The sequence below is a fragment of the Notechis scutatus genome, chromosome 2 (assembly GCF_049901735.1).
Source record: "Notechis scutatus isolate UNSWTSFEM ecotype Mainland chromosome 2, rNotScu1.2, whole genome shotgun sequence".
Classification (NCBI taxonomy): domain Eukaryota; kingdom Metazoa; phylum Chordata; class Lepidosauria; order Squamata; family Elapidae; genus Notechis; species Notechis scutatus.
The window spans coordinates 147,773,249-147,796,884 of NC_142010.1; the positions used below are offsets into that span (position 1 = coordinate 147,773,249).

General features: G+C 35.5%; 1 protein-coding gene and 1 long non-coding RNA gene across 3 annotated transcripts; one reads left to right on the forward strand and one right to left on the reverse strand.

Moving 5' to 3' along the window:
• Window positions 1–564: 564 nt before the first annotated feature.
• LOC148132300 (uncharacterized) lies at window positions 565–5,432 on the reverse strand. The gene is made up of 3 exons (XR_015747823.1): window positions 5,318–5,432; window positions 2,611–2,634; window positions 565–672 (listed from the first exon to the last, which is right to left on the reverse strand). It is a non-coding gene; the product is annotated as an uncharacterized LOC148132300 (long non-coding RNA).
• LOC113416135 (hepatic lectin-like) lies at window positions 3,802–21,796 on the forward strand. 2 transcript variants are annotated; one of them, XM_026673838.2, is made up of 6 exons: window positions 3,802–3,889; window positions 6,809–6,910; window positions 8,805–8,879; window positions 9,133–9,284; window positions 20,146–20,258; window positions 21,017–21,796. In XM_026673838.2, the coding sequence occupies exons 1-6, from the start codon at window positions 3,847–3,849 to the stop codon at window positions 21,180–21,182; spliced, it is 651 nt and encodes a 216-aa protein (XP_026529623.1). In that variant the 5' UTR covers window positions 3,802–3,846; the 3' UTR covers window positions 21,183–21,796. The 2 variants fall into 2 exon arrangements, with proteins under 2 accessions (XP_026529623.1, XP_087812684.1); XM_087956558.1 differs by lacking the exons at window positions 20,146–20,258; window positions 21,017–21,796 and adding an exon at window positions 16,605–16,742.
• The last annotated feature ends 1,840 nt before the right edge of the window (window positions 21,797–23,636 follow it).

Sequence of the window (23,636 nt, forward strand, 5' to 3'; positions counted from 1 at the left end):
TCATCTTCAGTTTTCAAAGTACAAAGCTAGGGTGAACCCTTCTACCACAGGTAACTGGAAAAAATAGTGAAATGGTATAGACTGGATTTAAAAATAGGTAAAAATAGGAATCTCAAGGAAAGAAAAATACTTATTTTTTTTAAAAATGACATTTTTGCTGGGTTTCAAACCATCAACTTTCTGTTTATAAAGAGTGATAGTTTTTACAGCACTTGTGATCATTCTAAAATGTACTAGTGTCATGGGCCATGATTCATATTCAGACTGACTTGATTTGACAACCTTCCAGCTGGGTCTCAACTGTCAGCCTCAGGAATCTTCAAGCCATGATTCATCTGAGGAAGCTGTGCAATCACAGACATCTCCTGATAGCTGGAAAAATCAGATGAAGAGAGAGAACCCCAAGTCCTAGGTCTCGATATAGGCAACAGGGAGCAGAGCAATGACAGTCAATGAGGCTCCTCGCTTGGCAAAGAGTGAGGGCTGATTAATTGCAGCCAGCTACCTGCATGTAGTTTTATGTAGTTGTGTTGCCTTCAGTCTTCCTTGGAACCAACTGTTCAGAATTCCAGCTTGTGACTTTTGTTCATTTATTTACTTGTTCTTGAACCCTTAACTTTGGACTGGCTGACAGTTTGATTCCTGGAAGGATTTTGTACCATTATATTGCTGCTTGAAATACAAATGGACTAATTCAAGCAAACTCTTTTTGCACAGACCTTGATTTATGATCTTGTCTACTGTTACCTACGTAACTCCTTAGCAACTAACTGTGTGTATCTGCAAAAGGAGACATAACAATTAGACATCATAGTAACCATTGACTCCATTGACAGGTGTTCCAGCCTTCTAAAGTGGTCTATGAACTGCCGTAGCAGGGTAGCCTTCAACAGATAAAAAACATGGTTTCAGAAATGGGCAGCCATTTTGATAATGGGGCACTAAGCATTGCAGGTAAAAGATGATGGGATGTTCCCAACATGTAATTATATCTTCTTCTTCCATTTCAGCTTAAGTATACAATGTCTTTAATGATGGAAGACACAAATAGAGAAATTTAGAAAATAATGTAGCTTGTGCATTTTTAAATAAAGCAGTATTTAAATAATATATTTATTCAAAACATATTTAAAATATGGATATACAAATATTTTTAATGATATACCCTCTTACTCCTTTACTTGTTTATTTTTTAACAAAGACAGAATTAAACTACTGGCTGGAAGAGAAAGGGGAATATCAGATCTAGAATTTCTGTATAAATTCATGTTCATTAATTGAAATTGAGATGGAAGAGAAATTAAGAATTAAATTGGTTGCGATAGATGCAAATGGCTGCGATAGGTGCAAATTATTTTTTAAAGAGACATTTTTACCCAAAGCAGTAAACCATTTACACAATTTAAGCACATGCTTAATATATGTGTATATATATGTGTGTGTGTGTGTGTGTGTGTGTATATGGTATTCAGCTTTCTTTGGGTATTTTCCCACATCATTATAGTTGTGCTTTTAAAGTTGTAGCAACATTTCGGCAGAATCTCATCTGCCATCATCAGGCTTCTGTATAGTGTATATAGTGTATAGTGTATAGAACACTATACAGAAGCCTGATGATGGCAGATGAGATTCTGCCGAAATGTTGCTACAATTTTAAAAGCACAACTATAATGACGTGGGAAAACACTTGAACAAAGCTGAATACCATACATATAAATACCCGCGAAAACTTAAGAATATATGTGTGTGTGTGTGTGTGTGTGTGTGTGTGTGTACAAAATGATAATTCAAATATTTATATTTTACCATTGCCATCAGAGAGTGGAGTTAAGAGGTATAGGAATTAGAGAATTGGAATAGAAACAAAAATGGGGGGGGGGGACATTCCTAAGTGTTCCCTCAACAATTTTGCAGCAAATACATTGAGACTTTACACACAGACGTTGGTCATCATTGGACACAACTATGATGAATTTGAAGCAAACTTCTCTGCTTGGTAAAGCTGAGGAAAGGAAAGGCAATGGATAAGTGGATGAATGGGATCAGAGAAATGACAGGATTGTCCTTAGTCCAATGTATAAGGTATTACTACAGACATAATGAGATAGTCAGCATTTACACGTGCAGTCACCAGGAGTTGAGCAACTAACTAATGTAACTAGAATCTTCCCAAATAGTATCAGGTTGCCTGGTTTGTAGATCTCTCTTCTCCCTTTTAAAAGACAGATAAAATTTAATTTCTTCAATTTAGTAGTCTGGCCCTTCATCAATTTTTCTAGGATTTCTCCATGATAAATGGACATAGGTTTGACCACACTGTTAGGAAGATCCTTCCATCCGCTAGAATGCTTTTCATCGGATAATTGAAATTTATTCAAGCTAAATTAATAGTTGCTGATTATCTTGCCATCAAGCTGCTAGCTTACTCTTCACTGATGCTACCTAAACGGAGCCAAAATAAAATCTGAACTATTCTACCTCTTCCTTGTTCTTTTTAAATTTTTTGTCATCTGCACTAAATAGATTTTCTTTTTATTTTGAACACATCTAAATGAGTTTCCTCTGATCTAGGCTGGATCCTTTGCTTACCTTGGCTGACTCAAATTGCACCTGGTTTGCCAGCTGTGTCCTTTCCTGGAAAAATAAGAACAGGCCACTTTTAAATATCCCAGTCACTTCTAGACTTCATCGCTGCAAATTATGCTATACTTTTGTTCATATTAAGCCATAGTGTGATCTTTGCTTTTTTTGGTTTAAGGCGGGGTGGGATTCAAATTTTTAACAACCGGTTCTGTGGGCGTGGCTTAGATGGTGGGCGTGGCTTGGTGGTCATGTTATTGGCTGGGTGTGGCCAACTCAATATCACTCACATCGAGGCATGCATCTCCTCGCCTGGCCTGTCATGACTGTGGGGATGCTGCAACAGTCATAAGTGTGAAAAATGGTCATAAGTCACTTTTTTCAGTGCCATTGTAACTTTGAATGGTTACTCCACACAAGCAAAGTACCAGCAAAGGAGGGGAAAAAAATTCCAGAGATGTTCCTGAGACAGGAAGTCTAGTCCTGCCAAGAATGTAATGGGTTAACGGAGAGACAGTTTCTGTAAGCAACACCAGAATGTTTCCTTCCTGCCTTCCTTACAGGATTGAGCCAGTAATTTCTTCTAATAACCAGTTCTCCGAACTGCTTAACAACCGGTTCTAGTGAATAGGTGCAAACTGATAGAATCCCACCCCTGGTTTGAGGAAACCAAATTAGTCAATTATGTTACTTTTAAAAAAAATGCTTAAGCAAACCATGACTTTGTATCTGTGTGTGGCTGCTTTTACAAACTGTTCTGAAATTACTGTAATGCAAATTAAAATAATGAGCTGCTTACTGCTATAACAGTGAATACATTTGTCAATATTACATTGACGTCTCTTTTGTTCCAATCAGTTCTCTGTGCTAGTCTTAATACAGGAAATTTGTGGGATTGTTTACAATTCTTTGCAATCAGTAAGGTATTATTCATGGTCTTGTTCTTATAAAGTTATAATTAGGTGGATGAGAACAAAGAATAGGCCTTTTATATAATTAAGGAAAACCTGATGATATTAGCAGAACTCTTTTAATTCTCCCATTCATCATATATAGGAGACATTGTGATTTTTGTGCAAGGAGTAAGTTTTGAAAGATAGCTATATTCTAAAAAGAGATGGGCAGAAGGGCAGGAAAGTTAAGAATCACCCTGAGCTAATATTTAACTATTATTTATTTATTCTGTAGAGCAATTCCAGCAAAACCACAAAGTCCCTATTTGGGGAAGTGTTTCCAAATAACGCAAAAGGTGCACAGCTTTCCAAGATGGATGAAGAAAAATTTGCAGATAATTTCCGGACGTATAAAGGTATCAATTTATCTTTCCATTCAGGATGTAGTGGCTTTCTAACTGAGATATACATTTAACCTAGAGGATCCTTTGCCTTCGTATCAACTTGGCTTCCCTAAGATCAGCTTTTTGAAGCCTCTTTTCCAGATGGCTCAAGAGGTGTGGTGAGTGGCAACCAGAGAGCGAAACTTTCAGTTGCCTTTTCAGCACTGGGTAAAAGATCTTTCCACTTCGACTTTTAAAGTTCTTTGATGCTCCATATTTCAGGTGATTTTCATGCTTGATATGATGTCTCATATTTTATGTTCAGTGTTCCTTCATTAATTTGTTTTTCCACATAATCCCATGTCTTTTTTTTCCCTTTGAAGGCAACCAGGTTTCAAATAAATAAACAAGTTGCTTGAAATGAGACTTCCAAATTCTCACTTATCTAAACTTTTTATCTATTTGCCAGAAAATAACAAATAGGTGCTGTAGCTAGTAATAGCTGAAGAAAAATGAGGGGTGACACCGTGACAGCATTCAAGCAGTTGCACGAATGGTTTTTTTAATGACATGTTTAGACACAATTCCAAACTGCATCAAGAATTCGGACAGTGTGGGGATGGAAATACATTTTCAAATTTTGCTCCTCTCAACTCCCAATCCCACTCAGTATGATTTGGCACTCAGGTATCTTCAGGACTCCCTCCTCTAGTCTACACTGACCTGATCAATTAGCTCTAACAGGAAGAAACTGCTGTAAATACCACATCAGAGAAATTCAGGGGGATGAAACGGGGCCGCCGTGTTGCTTTTCTGTAGCATTGCTGACATTGTGTGTATCAACAACTCTTTCTCAACCTTGACAATCTTAAAATGTGTAGACATTGCTGGCTAGAGAATATTGGGAGCTGAAGTCCACACTTTGCAAAGTTGCTAAGGTTGGGGAATATTGGTATAGAGTAAATAAGGTTACCTTGACAAAGCTACACAGGAACGAACTATTACCTAGGCAAAAGAGACTAAAGGAATGGTTGAATCCTAAATCACAAGATAACATTCAGAGGCAGCTGAGGCAAACACTTCCCTAATTCATTAAAACTGTAAAAAGGAGGAAGGCGCTTAGCAGTCAGTCTCAATAAAAGACTTTTGCTTTTTAAAAGCCATTGGTCAAATTGCTAATTGTTTGAAAAGGTTTTTTGTAGATTAGTCATACCCCTCGAAAAAAATCTAGCTAAAAACGTATTACTATAGAACATGGGTCTTCAAACTTGACAGTTTTAAGACTTGTGGCCTTCAACTCCCAGAATTCCTCCTCCAGTCATGTTAGCTCAAAAATTCTGGGAGTTGAAGTCCACAAGTCTTAAAGCTGGCAAGTTTGAAGACCCTGGCAATAGAATGAGGCCCATATCTCCTCCTATGCAAATTCCAGCAGGACAGTCAATAAGGCATTTATTTACTTACCATTAGGACAAATGGGACTGATTAGGTTGCAGCTTTATGCACATTTCCAAAACACTGCAAGATTCAGCAGATCTGAATTGGGAGCTGGACTTTTGGACTGTGACTTTCACATTTTGCCATGGAAAGATGACCTGTTGACTTTCATTTCAGTTTATCTTTCAGGGTGGCTTAAATGTGTGTCAAGCTGACTCTTGTCAACCACCTGAACCAATTCCTGCAGTTTTCTTAGTGTGGTTTTGGAAGTGATTTGCTCTTGCCTGCTTCACAAAGCTGACACAGGGTGACTAGCACAAGGATCTCTAGCTGACATTATGCGTAACACACAGGACTAGAACTCATAGTCTCCTGGTTTGTAGCCTGGTGTCTTAACCACCATATCCAACCGCCTCAATTTTTAGGGTAGTGTTGCAAAATGAACTTGTTATAAAGTTCTAGAGAAGGTTATTTAAACACACATATACATACACATACAATCTTTCTCAGACACATACTGCAAAGCCCTTAAGTTAATCCTGTCTTGGCCTGATGCCAGTGAGACCCTAAAATGACTTAAGTAAATGATGTTCAGATGTGGATGCTTTGTCAACAAATTGCTATGTATTCAGTCCATGGGCTATCATAATCCCTGGCAGAAAATCAGGGGAATTGTCTATGGCGAAGTTTCTCAATCTTGGCAGTTTTCAGATGTGCAAACTTCAATTCCTAGAATTCTCTACGTAGAATGGCTGTCTGGGAAATTCTGGGAGTGAAGGTCACTGATGTGAAAGCTGCCAAGGTGGAGAAAAGCTGTCATAGACAATTCACCTGATTTTCTGTCTTACCAATCATAAGAGATGAATCAATCTCACAAAAAGTAAACAAAATGAAACTTTATTTTTTAAAAAACTCACATGATACAACATGAAGCATCATTTGCAAACATGTTTAATTTTCATCTATAAATTACTGATCATGGGGGAAGGACAGCTTTAAAATTATTTTGTGTTTATATTACAGATCAAAACAGCTTTTTAATTATAGATCACCTCCCAAAAAACGAATAAAGAGAAAATAAGTCTTGAACTCAGTTTGAAATTGAAACAAGTTTGAATTTGAAATACTTTCTGCCCCCCATGTGATAATTATTTTAAAAAATCAAGAACATATATCAAATTACACTTAGTTTCCACTTGCTTTTCCTGTATACCAAGAGTTTGGAATACAATTTCCAGCATGCTATTAAAAATAAGCCTTTTAACCGAAAAAAGGTTCCCCATTCTAAAAATAAATGAGAAGACTTGAATAGAATAGAAGTCCCCCACAAAACAAGGTCTGTAAACCATTTATTAATGAAAGCTTCATTCTCCAAATTGTTGAAATAAACATAAGGTGACTGAGAAAGCACATAGCTTAGGCCATTTCTCTTTTTTTGCTATAAGGAACATCCACAGAAATTCCTACTCATTAATTGCATAACATTTCTACATTTTCCCTCTCTCCTTTCACATAAAGGAGGAAGAAACCTGATCCCGAGATCATACTATCCCATTTATGCGCTACTGGGTATCTCTTATTTGCTAATTCTCATTGGCTATGTGGTGACCTTCTCCAAAGGTATGTTTTCCTCTTTTATGTTTTGCAATATTTCAAGTAATAAAAGAGGGAATTTCTGAGGAAAGCTGAGAAACTCAGAGCAGATTTCCAGTTTTTCCTGTTTGATTTTGGGCTCAAATGGCCAGAGGAATATTGACTCTAAAGCAAGGTGGAAGATCTTTGTGGTAAATTATGTGTAAAAGGAGCCCTGGATAAATCTGCAGCATTGAGCTAGAACAGCCTTTCTCAACATTGTATCTTCCAACTGTGTGATACTCCCTGCTCCCATCTCTACTAACCAACACAATCTAGAGATCTTGGGAATTGTATTCCAACAGATTTCAGGAAGGCTTCTTAATACAGTTAGTCCTTGACATATGAGTATAATTGGATCCAGATTTTCCATTACTAAGCAAGGTACTGGCTTCACACCTGATTTTATGATCTTTTTTGCTATGGTCAAGTAAATCATTGCAGTTAAGTTAATAATGTGGCTGTTAAGTGAATCCAGGATCTCCCATTGACTTTGCTTGTCGGAAACCGGCTGGGAAGGTCACAGGTGGTGATCACATAATCCTAGGATGCTGCAACCATTGTAAATCCAATGCTGATCGCCAAGTGTCCAAATTTTGATCACATGATCATGGAGATGGTTGTGAGTGGGAGGACCAGTTATAAATCACTTTTTTTCAGTGCCATTGCAACTTCAAACAAACACTAAGTGAATCGTTGTAAGTCAAAGCCTACCTGTAAGCAGCCTCCTGGTTTTTATAGACTCTTTAGGACTCTCTGGTTAACTGAGATGGGAATGAAGATGTTTTGAGGAAACTCAGACATGGAATCTACAGTTTTTACCTATCAGTCTTCCTCAATCTAGAGCAGGGGTGTCAAACGGCGTCACTTTGTTGTCACGTGATATATCGCAACTTTTTTTCCCTTCGCTAAAATGGGGGTGGGCATGGCCACCACGTGATGCATCTGGACCGTGGGCTGCGGGTTTGACACCCACGATCTATTCTAGAGTCTTCCATTTATATTGGATTTTAATTCTCAGTTTGCTCCAGCCAGCACAGTCAGATCAGGCAATCTGGGGATATATGAAACCTGGTATATAACACATATCTGCAATGTAAATACAGCTTTAATCCTGCAAAGAATTTGCCAACAGTTGTTCTCGTTTAGTTTTGTATTGTTGTTTGGTAGAATTTAATAATTAAAAACTGAGTTTCCCTGGCACAATGACATTTCCTTCTTATTCTCCAATGCCATTCCCGCTGCTCTTGGTTAGCACATTTGTACATAATATCTATTGGAGAACGATACTATACAACACAGTATAGGATTGTATCCTTCATTCCTGAACACTTCTATACTTCTATATTATTGTGGATCAATGCCACCTTTCAGGAAAAAGTCTTATCAAAACAGTGTGTAAGGTGCACCAATTTCATTAATAAAATCATAGTTAAGTAGAACTTTGGAGATTGTTTCCACTGAAACATTGAAACCATTGCCCCAATGATGTTGGGCAATCCAACTGGAACAGACTCTGAGGTGGGCTTTATCTGCTTGCCTTCTCTTCCAGGAAGATTCCCAAGGGCCATTCGTGGCAAAAATTCTGTGGTGAGCAGAATGAAACAGTTCTACAAGAGCAACTTCTGAGATAGGTGTCATCTGCCCTTCTCTTCCGATTACAATTCTGTTCTTACTATAAAGCAGAGGGTCTTCAAACTTGACAGCTTTAAGACTTGTGGACTTCAACTCCCAGAATTCCTCCTCCAGTCATGTTAGCTCAGGAATTCTGGGAGTTGAAGTCCACAAGTCTTAATCTTGCCAGGTTTGAAGACCCTTGCTATAAAGAGTGACATTGCAAGATTTCTAACATGCATTTCTTTCCCTTCCTTTACAATCTTAGTCTCAACAATTTCATCCGAACTCAACCAGATGACAGTCAATTTTTCAAAAGATCACTATGGCCACGACTTTCACTGTAAGTTTCTCTATTTCCTTTTCTGGTCTCTACTTCATGGGGCAATTCTGCTCTGGGTTCTTTTTTCTTTTTTTGACAATTTTGCTGCAGGTCAAGAAACAGTACTACTTTAGTATAGGGACATATCTAGCTTTGTCTGTGCAGTTTGCTTTTATCAGTCCTTATCATCAGAACAGTCTTCTTGATCTTGCATGCATTGTCAAGCCAAGCCAGTATCAATTTTTGACTTTATTTTTTTCCTCCTGTTGCTCAGTGTTCCCATGTGGTGCTGACACCAGACAATGGGAATATTTTGGTGGAAAGTGCTACTTCTTCTCTCTGAAGACAATTCCCTGGCATGCGGCCAAGGTAGATTGTGAAAACAAACAGTCACAGTTGGTCGTCATTGATAGTCTTGCAAAACAGGTAAGATGGGACACCTACAAATTGGATGTAAACTTTCTTCCCAGGACAAAACAAGCATGAATAAAGCTAAAGTATCATTTCTTTGCTATCTTGGGTGCCTTGCTCTGGTTCAGATGGCATTCACTCCTAGAGTTTATAATGTTATGCAGGTTCACAGGTGTGACTCAATAAAAAATTAAAGACTGAGTCTGGGTTTGTCTTAATAAGTCAGATATGTTTATTCAGCTGAATAAAGATGGCTCCTCCTAAAGGTGGAGGAACTTTGAACACAGTGTGAGGCAGATATTTATACATTTCTTTGTTTTCACTTAAAGAGAAAGCTGGCACACAGTAGATAACGTATAGAAATATAGACATTATAAAAATAGTCAAGCACACCTTTTGTGGTTTTGGTCACATGCCTAATCCAAAGGCTGGTTGTTTCCTGTGAAACTTTCCTTGGCCTCAAAGGATGGCTGAGGCCTGAACTTTAGCCTTGCCATCTTAACCTCTGAGCAATCATCAAATTCATCAGATTCCTGATCAACAATAAGAAGTAACTCAACCCCCATTTATTTTTAATTTTTATTGGTTTTTAAAACAAACATAAACAAACAAAACATAAAAACATCAAATCATCTTCTATATATGTACATACGGTGTGCCGGTTGGTTTACAAATTGTTTTGTGCTTCCATTTCATAGTCTTCAATTATAATTACATTGTATATAATCTCGTATTTTCAATCAATATATTAAATACATTAGTATCATTATTAATCAATCATTTGACTATACTTTTATTCATTCATATTTTCCAAAATGATCATATTTTACTTAATTTGTTTTATAACAATTCGTATCATTGTCCCTGATCTATCCTAGAATCATTTTGTAGATATAATTAGAAAATACATCTTTATATATTTATTATTTTCTAAAAGACTACATATTTCATTACTATATTTTATTGTCTAACCATTGATAGAATAGATCCCAAATTTTATAAAATTGTTTATCATCTTGTTCTCTAATTTCAAATGTCAATCTACTCATTTCAGCACATTCCAATATTTTCTTAATTATTTCCTCCTGTGATGGTATTTTCTCATTTTTCCAGTTTTTAGCAAATACAATCCTAGCCGCTGTTAATACATTTACAATCAGGTATTTCAAGTCTTTACTATATATTTCAGGTAAAATTCCCGATAAAAATATTTCTGGTTTCAAATCTATATGCTTTTTTGTCATTTTTTCCAACCACGTGTGGATTTAGTCCAGTATTTTTTAGCATCCGCACAAGTCCACCACATATGGTAATATGAGCCAGGTATCTGATGACATTTCCAACATTTTTCAGATTTATTCTTGAACATTCTTGCTATTCTTGTCGGGGGAAAGTGCCACCTGTAAAATATCTTATACAAATTTTCTTTATATGCTGTTGACATTGTCATTTTATAATTTTGAGACCATTTCTCAAGATCAATCCCATATCCAAAATTCTTCCCCCAAGCAATCACAGTTTCTTTAACTTGTTCTTCTTCTAGTTTAATTTCTAATAAATATCCATACAATTTTTTAATCACCTTTTCATCAGTACCTGTCAAAATCTTATCTAAGTCAGTTAGTTTATCATAGAAACCTTCTGTTTTAGAATCTTTATCATACCTTGAATGTATTTGCGCATGTGAAAACCAATTCATCTTTATACCTTGTTCCTCTAGTTTTTGTATAGATTTAAGTTCACCCTTTTCATTCAATATTTCACCATATCTAACTGTTTGTTCCTTTTTGTATATTATAGGATTAAGAAAATGCTTCAATAGTCGATAGCCAGACTAGAATTTTCAAATAACATTGTCTTTTAATCTTCTCCCAATTTAACCACAGAGACTCCCGTATATAATGTCTTCTAAAATACCCCTGTGTTTTAGTTCCTTTATACCATAAAAAAGCATGCCACCCCAACAACAGGTCATGTCCTTCTAATGTCAACAATCTAGTATTTCTTAATGTTATCCATTCCTTAACCCACATCAAATTTGTAGCTTGATAATACAACTCCCAATTAGGCAAACCAAATCCTCCTCTTATTCTAGCATCTTGCAAAAGTTTTAACTTTATTCTCGCTTTCTTACCTTGCCATATATATTTCAACACAATTTTACTTAAATCTTCAAAGTAGTCTTTTCCAAGCCTAATTGGAATAGTTTGAAACAAATATAAAATTCTGGGTAATATATTCATCTTGATTGTTGATATTCTCCCTATTAATGACTGTTGTAAATTTTCCCATTTCGCCAAATCTAGCGCTATCTGCTGTTTAAGTTTAATATAATTATTCTCTTTTAGTGTACTGCATCTTGCTGTCAAATGTATCCCCAAATACTTGATCTTATTTGTGACCTGAATAGACAAAACATCCACCAATTCTTCCTTTTGTCTTGATAGCATATTCTTTGTCAAGATCTTTGTCTTATCTTTATTTATTTTCAAACTAGCCACCATTCCATATGTCTCTATCTTTTCTATCAATTTTGATGCTGTTTCTAGTGGGTCTTCTAAGATAAAAACCAGATCATCTGCAAATGCTTGCAACTTAAATTCTTCCTTTTTAATTTTCATCCCTTTTATATTCTTTTCATCTCTAATATTTCTATTTAGCACTTCCAAAGTTAACACAAACAACAGAGGTGATAGTGGGCACCCTTGTCTTGTTCCTTTTCTTATATCGATAGATTCCGTCAGTTCTCCCTCTATCATTACCTTTGCCGTCTGCTTATTATATATAGCTTCTAATGCTTGAATAAATTTTCTAGCAAAGCCCATCTGTTCCAGCAGTAATAACATGAATCGCCAATTCACATTATCAAATGCCTTCTGTGCATCTAGAAATATCAAAGCCATTTGTTTTTCGGGATGTGCCTCGTAGTATTCCAAAGTGTCCAAGATTACTCTCATATTGTCTTTGATTTGTCTCTTTGGCAGAAATCCATTTTGGTCAGGATGAATAAAATTATTTAAATATTTTTTAAGTCTTTCTGCCAATATTGAAGAAAAGATTGTATAATCTGCGTTTAGTAGGGAAATTTAATTTGTAATGGATCGGCCTCCTCTTTTGGAACAAGTGTGATATAAGCTTCTGACCATGATTTAGGTATCCTCTTCTTTAACATAACTTCATTCATAACTTCTAGCAATGGAAAATTCAATGATTCTTGTAATGTTTTGTAAAATTCTGCCGGAAGTCCATCTGGGCCTGGTGCCTTTCCATTATTTTGTTTCTTAAGTGCTTCAGTTAACTCCATCTTCATTATATTGTTTTCTAACATTGTTACAATCTCTTTAGGTATCTGGGGTAAATTAGCATTCTGTAAATACTGTTTAACTCTTTCTTCATCCATACTCTCTTGTGTGTATAGTTTCCCATAATAATCTCGAATAATTTCTTCTTCTCTTTACTACCATAGCAAACTTGGCCTTGATCATCTATTAATTGCAATATTTTCCTTGATTCTTTCTCCTTTCTCAATTTATATGCTAACCATCTACCTGGTTTATTTGCATCTTCAAAGTAGTTCTGTTTCGCACCTCTAATTTTTTGCGCTAATTCTTCTTCTTCTATTAGACCCATTTTATATTTGGTTATATCCATTTTTAGCTTAATGTCCTTTCTCTGTGGCATTTTCTGTAACTCTTTTTCAAGTCCTTTATACTCATCTTCTAATGCCTTAGAGGCTAATCTTTTCATAGTATTTCTTTTCCTTGTATAGTCTATTATCAAGCCTCTGGCATATGCCTTCATTGTATCCCATACATTCTGGATTGATGTATCTTCTTTTTTGTTTTCTCGAAAGAAAAAGGCCAATTCTTTCTCCATCCACTGTGTGAAGTCTTTTCCCTTTAAAATAGTATTATTTAACCTCCATCTAGATTTTCTTCTTTCTCCTTTCCATTTAATTGTCATTGGATTGTGATCTGCCCAAGTACTTGTTTCAATATTTATTTCTTGAATATTAGTTAACAATTCTGTTGATATCCATATCATATCTATTCTGGACCATGATAAGTGTCTATTTGAGTAGAAGGTGTATTGTTTAGTTTTAGCATTTCTTTCTCTCCATGTATCTTTTAAGTTTATCTCATCTACCATTTTAAAAAAAGATTTAGGGAGAGTCTTTCTATTTTGCTTTATTGTTTTCTGTGTTGTGTAGTCCAGTTTATTGTCTACAATTCCATTAAAATCTCCCATCATAACTATATTAACATAGTCCAGTTCAACTATTTTCATATGTAATTTTTTTATAGAATTCTTCTTGATTGTCATTCGAGGCATAGATTGCAATCAGGAGTGTTTTCGTATTATTGTCCATTATTCCCACCATTAATATTCTTCCGTCGTCATCAGTATAAATCAATTTTGCTGAGATGGTCTCTTTAATATATAAAACCACTCCTCTTTTCTTACATTGTGTCAAGGAAGTGAATATTTTCCCTAATTTTGGCTGTATCAACAATTGTTCATATTGTTTTTTAATATGTACTTCTTGTAGGCAGATTATATCAAATTTTAATTTCTCTAATTTATGAAAGATTTTCCTTCTTTTAACGGCTGAGTTAAGTCCATTTATATTAATTGTAATCAATTTTTTCTCTCCCATGGTTATATTTTGTAATTAGGTTTGACAGCTCTCGTGGATCTTGGTTCACGTTGTTCTTTGGCTTCCTCCTTTCCACCTACTACACCTTCTTCTTTTGCAGTCGTCATTTGGGAGTCCTCTTGGAATTCAATTAGTGAAATTTCTTTTTCTGCCTCTTCCTCCCCTCTGAAAAATTCTGTGTAAAATGATTCAGCTTTCTCAATTGAATCAATTCTATATCTCTGTTCTTGCCATGTAAACATTAAACCTTTTGGAATCAGCCATCTATAATTCACCTCTTTTTTAAGTAACAATTTGGTCAAGAATCGGTATTCTCTTCTCATCTCTCTCACTCTTCTGGGTACTTGTTTCAAGACCACAATCTCCTTATCTTTGTATTTCAATGTTTTCTCTCTTGCCACTTGCAATATTTGCATTTTAATGGCTTTCTTTGTAAATCTGATGTGAACTTCTCTTGGTAAGCTATTTCTCATCGCATATCTTGTGAAGACTCGATAAACCTCATCTATTCCATCCATCATCTTCTCTTCAGTTATTTCCAAAGCTTCAGCCAATATTTCTATCATTATCTCAGCTAGATTTTGTCCTTTTTCTTCCTCTATGTTTTGGAATCTAAGATAAAATTCTGATCTGTCCATCTCCCATCTCAGCATACCATTTTTATCTTGTTCAACCACAGTTAATCTGTTATAAATGTCTCCAATCTTCTTGTCTCTTTGTTTATCTTCTTCTTCAATTTTTTGGAGTCTCTCATCATACTTCATCATCATTTGTTGGATGTTCTCCACTTTTACATCGGTTTTCCCTGTTCTTTGTTCAATATTGTCTGTTCTTTGTTCAATGTTCTCTATTCTCTTTTCAATATTCTCTGATCTTGTTTGAATATTTTGAATTCCTTGCATAATCATCTGTAGGGTCACTTTTTCTTGTTCTTTTTCTTGCCTCAACATTGTCTGTATTGAACGTTGTTGATGGTGGAGAGGAAGAAGTAGAAGTTGAGGGACCAGGAGCTATTAATTTCCTACTCATTTTGAGCAATTCAAAATCTTCAGGTTCTTCTAGACCTTAATTCAATTGTGGTATAACCAATTGCAGTTCCAAATAAAAATAGTAGGAAAAAAGAAGCCAAATAGTAATAATAATAAAAAAAAGAAAAAAAAATTATTCAGGTTCTTGTATACCTTAATCCAATTGGTTGGTTAGATAACAATAAAAATTCAAAAATGAATTTTTGAAGGAAAAGACCATAAACACACACAAAAAAGAAAAAGTTGTAAAATCCTAAAAAAGATGAAAAAGTGAAGAATAAAAGGTTAAAAAAAGAAAGGAAAAATTCTTCAGGTTCTTCAACACCTTAATCCAATTAAGAGGTCTCAAATATAAAAGGATGCATAAAAATAAACCAAAAAAAAAAAAAATCAATATGGAAGGTAGATGGAAAGACAAAAATACCAGAAAGGGAGAGAAAAAAAGCTACTCCCTTAAAAAAAAAGGGAAACATTAATACTAAAACTTTTCCTTTAAAATAAAAAGCAAGCGTAGAAATTCAACTTCCAAAGACAAGAAAAAAAACAAAGACAAGTTCCAAAGAGCCGAAAATCCAAATAGCTATTACAAAAAAAAGTAAACTGATGAGGAGGGGTAGCACAGCTTAGAAAAATTAAAAAGAGCACACTGCACTTTGTTTAATTATCCAAGGCTCTTGTTATAACTCTCTTCTCCAGAGACTTATCACCTTTTCTTTTCCTATAAGCTTCAACACCAGACTCCAGCTGTTGATAGAAACCCAGAAGAGCACCTGCAATAATACTCTCCCATGCTCTTCCCTCTATCTTATCAAACAGGCAATGTCCTTGAAAAGAAGTCTCAGTTCTTTCTCAGCTTTGTCTGGTCAAAAGAGAGATAGAATATTTCCAAGCCTCTAGTTGGCAGTGTTACAAAGTTTCTTTAGCTTTCACTTTCCCCCTCCTTTTCCAAGTAAAATATAATAAGAATTAATTAAAAAAGAAAAGATATTTTTAGAAAAAATAACTAAAAGGAGTCTCTGGCTTAAAATATTATAAAGTCAAAAAGGAGAAAAGAATAGATAAAAAGAAGAGAAAAAAACCAGGTCCAGTTTCAAAATATAAGATCATGTGTAGAAAATCCAGCAATGAAAAAAAAAAATATTACTTTGACATTCCTGTTTAAAATTGCCACTTAATCAATTCTGTGAAAACTTTTACAGATTCTTTCTTTTCCTTAGGGTGTCCTTTCAAATCTTAAAATAAAGAAAAAGTTCTCACCAAACCGGCACATTCTCTCTTTCCGTTCTCTTTTGTCTCGGAGCTGTCACAACTTCAGCAGCTTTAATGGCTGCCTCTTTGCCACTAGCAAAAGAGCTTCTCCTGGATCTACCAGGGACTTTGTGGTATCCCTGGGATCAACAGGATGCGCTCTTTACATTCACCGTCTCTTCGGGACGGTTTAGATCCACTTGGACCGTCCAGGAGCAAAGATATCGGCAGCGATCTCAGACCTCCAAGATCGCATGCCGTATCGTCGTGACGCCAGCTTCGCCCTAATCCAACTCAACCCCATTTTTTCTCCTTTCTTCTGTTTTATGGTTACAAAGGAAATATTCTCCAGCATTTTCATTCCAAATGACATTTCATATTTCTTGGATTTGTCACTTGCAGAATTTCATACAGACTCGGACCAGAAATGAACGTTTTGGATCGGTCTCCATGACCAACTTACAGAAGGAGAGTGGAAATGGTTGGATGGCAGTAATTACAGAAATGGCTTTCAGTGAGCACTGAATATTTGTTGTTGTTGTTGTTGTTGTTGTTGTTGTTGTTGTTGTTGTTAGCAGAGTTGGGGAACATGTGGCTTTTCAACTGTTGCTGAACTTCACCTCCCAGCAATATTCAAGGTTGAGGATAATTTGTTGATATCCATATCATATCTATTCTGGACATGATAAGTGTCAACTGTATTGTTTAGTTTTAGCATTTCTTTCTCTCCATGTATCTTTTAAGTTTATCTCATCACCATTTAAAAAAAGATTTAGGGAAACTTTATTGTTTTCTGTGTTGTGTAGTCCAGTTTATTGTCTACAATTCCATTAAAATCTCCCATCATAACTATATTAACAATCCAGTTCAACTATTTTCATTGTAATTTTTTTTTTATAGAATTCTTCTTGATTGTCATTCGAGGCATAGATTGCAATCAGGAGTGTTTTCGTATTATTGTCCATTATTCCCACCATTAATATTCTTCCGTCGTCATCAGTATAAATCAATTTTGCTGAGATGGTCTCTTTAATATATAAAACCACTCCTCTTTTCTTACATTGTGTCAAGGAAGTGAATATTTTCCCTAATTTTGGCTGTATCAACAATTGTTCATATTGTTTTTTAATATGTATTTCTTGTAGGCAGATTATATCAAATTTTAATTTCTCTAATTTATGAAAGATTTTCCTTCTTTTAACGGCTGAGTTAAGTCCATTTATATTAATTGTAATCAATTTTTTCTCTCCCATGGTTATATTTTGTAATTAGGTTTGACAGCTCTCGTGGATCTTGGTTCACGTTGTTCTTTGGCTTCCTCCTTTCCACCTACTACACCTTCTTCTTTTGCAGTCGTCATTTGGGAGTCCTCTTGGAATTCAATTAGTGAAATTTCTTTTTCTGCCTCTTCCTCCCCTCTGAAAAATTCTGTGTAAAATGATTCAGCTTTCTCAATTGAATCAATTCTATATCTCTGTTTTTGCCATGTAAACATTAAACCTTTTGGAATCAGCCATCTATAATTCACCTCTTTTTAAGTAACAATTTGGTCAAGAATCGGTATTCTCTTCTCATCTCTCTCATTCTTCTGGGTACTTGTTTCAAGACCACAATCTCCTTATCTTTGTATTTCAATGTTTTCTCTCTTGCCACTTGCAATATTTGCATTTTAATGGCTTTCTTTGTAAATCTGATGTGAACTTCTCTTGGTAAGCTATTTCTCATCGCATATCTTGTGAAGACTCGATAAACCTCATCTATTCCATCCATCATCTTCTCTTCAGTTATTTCCAAAGCTTCAGCCAATATTTCTATCATTATCTCAGCTAGATTTTGTCCTTTTTCTTCCTCTATGTTTTGGAATCTAAGATAAAATTCTGATCTGTCCATCTCCCATCTCAGCATACCATTTTTATCTTGTTCAACCACAGTTAATCTGTTATAAATGTCTCCAATCTTCTTGTCTCTTTGTTTATCTTCTTCTTCAATTTTTTGGAGTCTCTCATCATACTTCATCATCATTTGTTGGATGTTCTCCACTTTTACATCGGTTTTCCCTGTTCTTTGTTCAATATTGTCTGTTCTTTGTTCAATGTTCTCTATTCTCTTTTCAATATTCTCTGATCTTGTTTGAATATTTTGAATTCCTTGCATAATCATCTGTAGGGTCACTTTTTCTTGTTCTTTTTCTTGCCTCAACATTGTCTGTATTGAACGTTGTTGATGGTGGAGAGGAAGAAGTAGAAGTTGAGGGACCAGGAGCTATTAATTTCCTACTCATTTTGAGCAATTCAAAATCTTCAGGTTCTTCTAGACCTTAATTCAATTGTGAAATAACCAATTGCAGTTCCAAATAAAAATAGTAGGAAAAAAGAAGCCAAATAGTAATAATAATAAAAAAAGAAAAAAATTCTTCAGGTTCTTGTATACCTTAATCCAATTGGTTGGTTAGATAACAATAAAAATTCAAAAATAAATTTTTGAAGGAAAAGACCATAAACACACACAAAAAAGAAAAAGTTGTAAAATCCTAAAAAAGATGAAAAAGTGAAGAATAAAAGGTTAAAAAAAGGAAAATTCTTCAGGTTCTTCAACACCTTAATCCAATTAAGAGGTCTCAAATATAAAAGGATGCATAAAAATAAACCAAAAAGAAAAAAAGAAAAAATCAATATGGAAGGTAGATGGAAAGACAAAAATACCAGAAAGGGAGAGAGAGAAAAAAGCTACTCCCTTAAAAAAAAAAAAAAAGAAGGGAAACATTAATACTAAAACTTTTCCTTTAAAATAAAAAGCAAGTGTAGAAATTCAACTTCCAAAGACAAGAAAAAAAACAAAGACAAGTTCCAAAGAGCCGAAAATCCAAATAGCTATTACAAAAAAAAGTAAACTGATGAGGAGGGGTAGCACAGCTTAGAAAAATTAAAAAGAGCACACTGCACTTTGTTTAATTATCCAAGGCTCTTGTTATAACTCTCTTCTCCAGAGACTTATCACCTTTTCTTTTCCTATAAGCTTCAACACCAGACTCCAGCTGTTGATAGAAACCCAGAAGAGCACCTGCAATAATACTCTCCCATGCTCTTCCCTCTATCTTATCAAACAGGCAACGTCCTTGAAAAGAAGTCTCAGTTCTTTCTCAGCTTTGTCTGGTCAAAAGAGAGATAGAATATTTCCAAGCCTCTAGTTGGCAGTGTTACAAAGTTTCTTTAACTTTCACTTTCCCCCTCCTTTTCCAAGTAAAATATAATAAGAATTAATTAAAAAAAGAAAAAGATATTTTTTTAAAAAATAACTAAAAGGGAGTCTCTGGCTTAAAATATTATAAAGTCAAAAAGGAGAAAAGAATAGATAAAAAGAAGAGAAAAAAACCCGGTCCAGTTTCAAAATATAAGATCATGTGTAGAAAATCCAGCAATGAAAAAAAAAATATTACTTTGACATTCCTGTTTAAAATTGCCGCTTAATCAATTCTGTGAAAACTTTTACAGATTCTTTCTTTTCCTTAGGGTGTCCTTTCAAATCTTAAAATAAAGAAAAAGTTCTCACCAAACCGGCACATTCTCTCTTTCCGTTCTCTTTTGTCTCGGAGCTGTCACAACTTCAGCAGCTTTAATGGCTGCCTCTTTGCCACTAGCAAAAAGAGCTTCTCCTGGATCTACCAGGGACTTTGTGGTATCCCTGGGATCAACAGGATGCGCTCTTTACATTCACCGTCTCTTCGGGACGGTTTAGATCCACTTGGACCGTCCAGGAGCAAAGATATCGGCAGCGATCTCAGACCTCCAAGATCGCATGCCGTATCGTCGTGACGCCAGCTTCGCCCTAATCCAACTCAACCCCCATTTTTCTCCTTTCTTCTGTTTTATGGTTACAAAGGAAATATTCTCCAGCATTTTCATTCCAAATGACATTTCATATTTCTTGGATTTGTCACTTGCAGAATTTCATACAGACTCGGACCAGAAATGAACGTTTTTGGATCGGTCTCCATGACCAACTTACAGAAGGAGAGTGGAAATGGTTGGATGGCAGTAATTACAGAAATGGCTTTCAGTGAGCACTGAATATTTGTTGTTGTTGTTGTTGTTGTTAGCAGAGTTGGGAACATGTGGCTTTTCAACTGTTGCTGAACTTCACCTCCCAGCTGTCAAGGTTGAGGGATAGATTGGGAACTGCGGTTCATCACCAACTGAATGGCTACCACTTGCTTACCCATCATGAAGTAGAAACTCACCTTCAACTCCAGATTTTTTTCCCAATGTCTTTGAAATTCTGACAAGCAGAAAAAGTGAAAGACTGGCTTCAAACATCATACCAAGCTATAAAAATGATTTTATGTTGGCTTAACATGATGTGTGAACCCAACCAGCAATCACTCATAGCAACATAATGCCCCGTGACATCCTTTAGACTTGTAATCCTATAATCACATGCCCTAAAATAAGCCACATTTATTTCCAGGGAAGGTGATTTGGGGTCTATTCCATTTAGGTCAGGGGTCTTCAAACTTGACAGCTTTAAAACATGTGGACTTCCACTCCCAGAATTCTTCCTCCAGTCATGTTAGCTCGGGAATTCTGGGAGTTGAAGTCCACAAGTCTTAAACTTGCCAAGGTTGAAGACCCTTGATTTAGGCAATCTATTTTGCTGTGAGACTGATGAGGAATTTCAGCTTTCATTTAGAAACATTTATCAGTAAAATGTTTAGGAAACAATAGCTTGATGGCTGCAGAGATATGTTAATTGAACTTGAGATTATTTTTGACTATTTGAGATAGAAAAACATGTATCATCTCTTGCTTCTATCTCAGGAATTGGAAGGAAGGTGAACCCAACACTTACCTGGGTCGTGAAGAGGACTGTGGCCAAGTTTGGATTAATGGTGAATGGAATGATTACATCTGCTCATCCGAAAGCTTTTATGTCTGTGAAAAGCCCAGATCGAGCACACCCAAAGCTGCCTCAAAGCGGCCCTGAGCCTTGAAGCAGAATGTCTAGAAAGCAATTTGGAAGGCAAGACTGCAGCCCTCACATCATGATCGACAAAGCAGCACTACACTTTTGTTAGACTAAGATCTCAATTTAACATGGAAACAGTACTATATTGGTAGCTCTAGATTATCTGGCAATTCTGTAGCTAAATCAAATTATCCATGTAAATTTTCTAAGCAATTGTTTCCTGCAACCTGGAGGAACCAAATACTAAGGTCTGGAAAGTCTGGAAACTATCCCTGAAATCATTATATATGGGAGATAAATTTAATGCCATTGGGCATAATATAAATGTTCTTGCTATTGCTATGTCATTATACGTCACAAAACAATGTGAAAATATTAAACTTAAACTACCCAAAAAAAATCACCAGTTATACCTCATATTTGCCCAATAGTAATTACAACCACAGGGGAAGAAGATGAGTTAAAGTTAAAATGACCAGGGTTCAAGCATTGTATTAAGACCTATTTACTAAACTGTGTGTTATTGAATAAGCCCCAGTTGACTTTGTACAACAGGCTACAAGCTAAGCCATAACTTATAAACTGTAACAGCTGGTATTCAATGGCATGCTAATACAAAACCTAGCACAGCATGTCATGTTTTAGTGATCCTGGCTGCTTCCTGTGCGATTCTACACTCCAATTATACAAATGAAAGTCAAGAAACACATTGTTTCTTGGACTGCAAAAGGCCAAGGTATGTATCAAGTATGAGTTAGTTTTTTTTTAAAAAAAAACAAATTTTATTAATTTTTAAAGACATACAAGACATAAAACATAAGAACATAAAACCTCTTTTCTGAAAGTTATTTGTAAATTTTAACAAAACAAATAAGACCTTTTATACACCATTGACACATCTCCTTATAGACACATACATATCCTTTCAAGTTTCTCATTATTTCTCCCTTTACTTTTATTCAATTATATTTCTTTTCTTATATTTATCTATTTTATATGTTTTTATTCAGTATACTTATTTTTCCTTCTGACTTACTTTATTCTCTTCTATCTTTTATTCTCAATTGTCCTCTTCTAACATTCCTCCAAGGTTTTATTAACTCAATCAAACATAAAACACACAAAAACACAAAACATAGAAACATAAAAAACATCTTTTCTGAAAGTTGCTTAGTCCCGGGTTACAACTCTTGGTACAGACACAAATTCAAATTCAGATTCATTTTGTATACAATTCCATATCTTATTACCATTTTCAATTTTCTATACAGCTTCTCATCTTTTAAGTTTTCTTAGCTTTATTTTATTTATCTCATCTCAATTCAAATCATAATATTTATTATTCTTTGTCTGTTCTATTTCCAGCTATCCATTTATCTTTCTTCTTTAAACAAAACTTCTCCTGTACACTAATTGGAGTATGACGCCTTTATCTCTTTCCCCTACATTTATAATACTTAATATAAAATACATAGCTTACGTTGGGATTCTGTTTGGTACATTCTAAAATTATACAATATTATCAATGCCAATACAATCTATTCATTAATATTAATATTCATTTATATCTTAAACACTTAACACATTACTTTTCAGTTTTTTCAGTGAAAAAAAAGAAACAACGCAAAAACTTGAACTTCCAATAGCTACAAACCACATCTCTACCCAACAACCACAACCCAATCCAAAACCCAATCCACAAATAAACACAACCCAGACAAATATTGATATCCCAATCCTCATCAGAGAAGCTGTTGAGCGTGAACGGAAACGTCAAACGCCATCTTATTTGGTCTAGAGGTCACCAATAACAATGATGACATCACAACTGTCCGAAACATCATCAGGGATTATCAAGCATCAACCATCTCCGCTGATGAAATACTTGACATTTCACGCATTGGCCGAGAGCTCAATAACAGTGACGGCTCTGTAGCCCCACGCCTGTGCAGAGTCATTTGCAAAATGAAACAAGCAAACGTAAATTCATTTATACTATAAACTCACTCGCCAAAACCAACACCAACCATAAGAACCTCCGTTGCCGCCCTGACCTAACCATACAGCAACGTGCCCACTCCCGTGTACTCCGCATTGAACTCAAAAACCGTCTAGACAATGGAGAGAAGGACCTGTACATTGACTACCATGCTGACTGTATCAAAAGTAAGCCACGCAACCCAATACTCAGCTTTTACCCTCAACCACAACCCTACCTCAACCGATCCACCATCACCCAAGACTAGCACGCACGCCCCAACTACCTCAATTCCAACTACTGCCGGCCTTAAATGCAAACTACTCAATGCAAGAAGCCTCGTGAATAAAATACCTGAATTTCTCATCCTCCTAAATATGGCTAACTTTGACATTATATTTGTCTGTGAAACATGGCTCAATGCATCTCTCCCGACTCCATTACCACAGTAAGAGACTATCATGTTTACCGATCAGATCGTGAAAATCGTCGAG

Bases quoted from the DNA above. Each gene is read 5' to 3' on its own strand.
- LOC113416135 (XM_026673838.2), top strand. From the start codon at position 3,847: ATGGATGAAGAAAAATTTGCAGATAATTTCCGGACGTATAAAG. The intron at 3,890-6,808 runs GTATCAATTTAT...TTTCACATAAAG, and splicing joins TAATTTCCGGACGTATAAAG to GAGGAAGAAACCTGATCCCG. The intron at 20,259-21,016 runs GTGAGCACTGAA...CTTCTATCTCAG, and splicing joins AATTACAGAAATGGCTTTCA to GAATTGGAAGGAAGGTGAAC.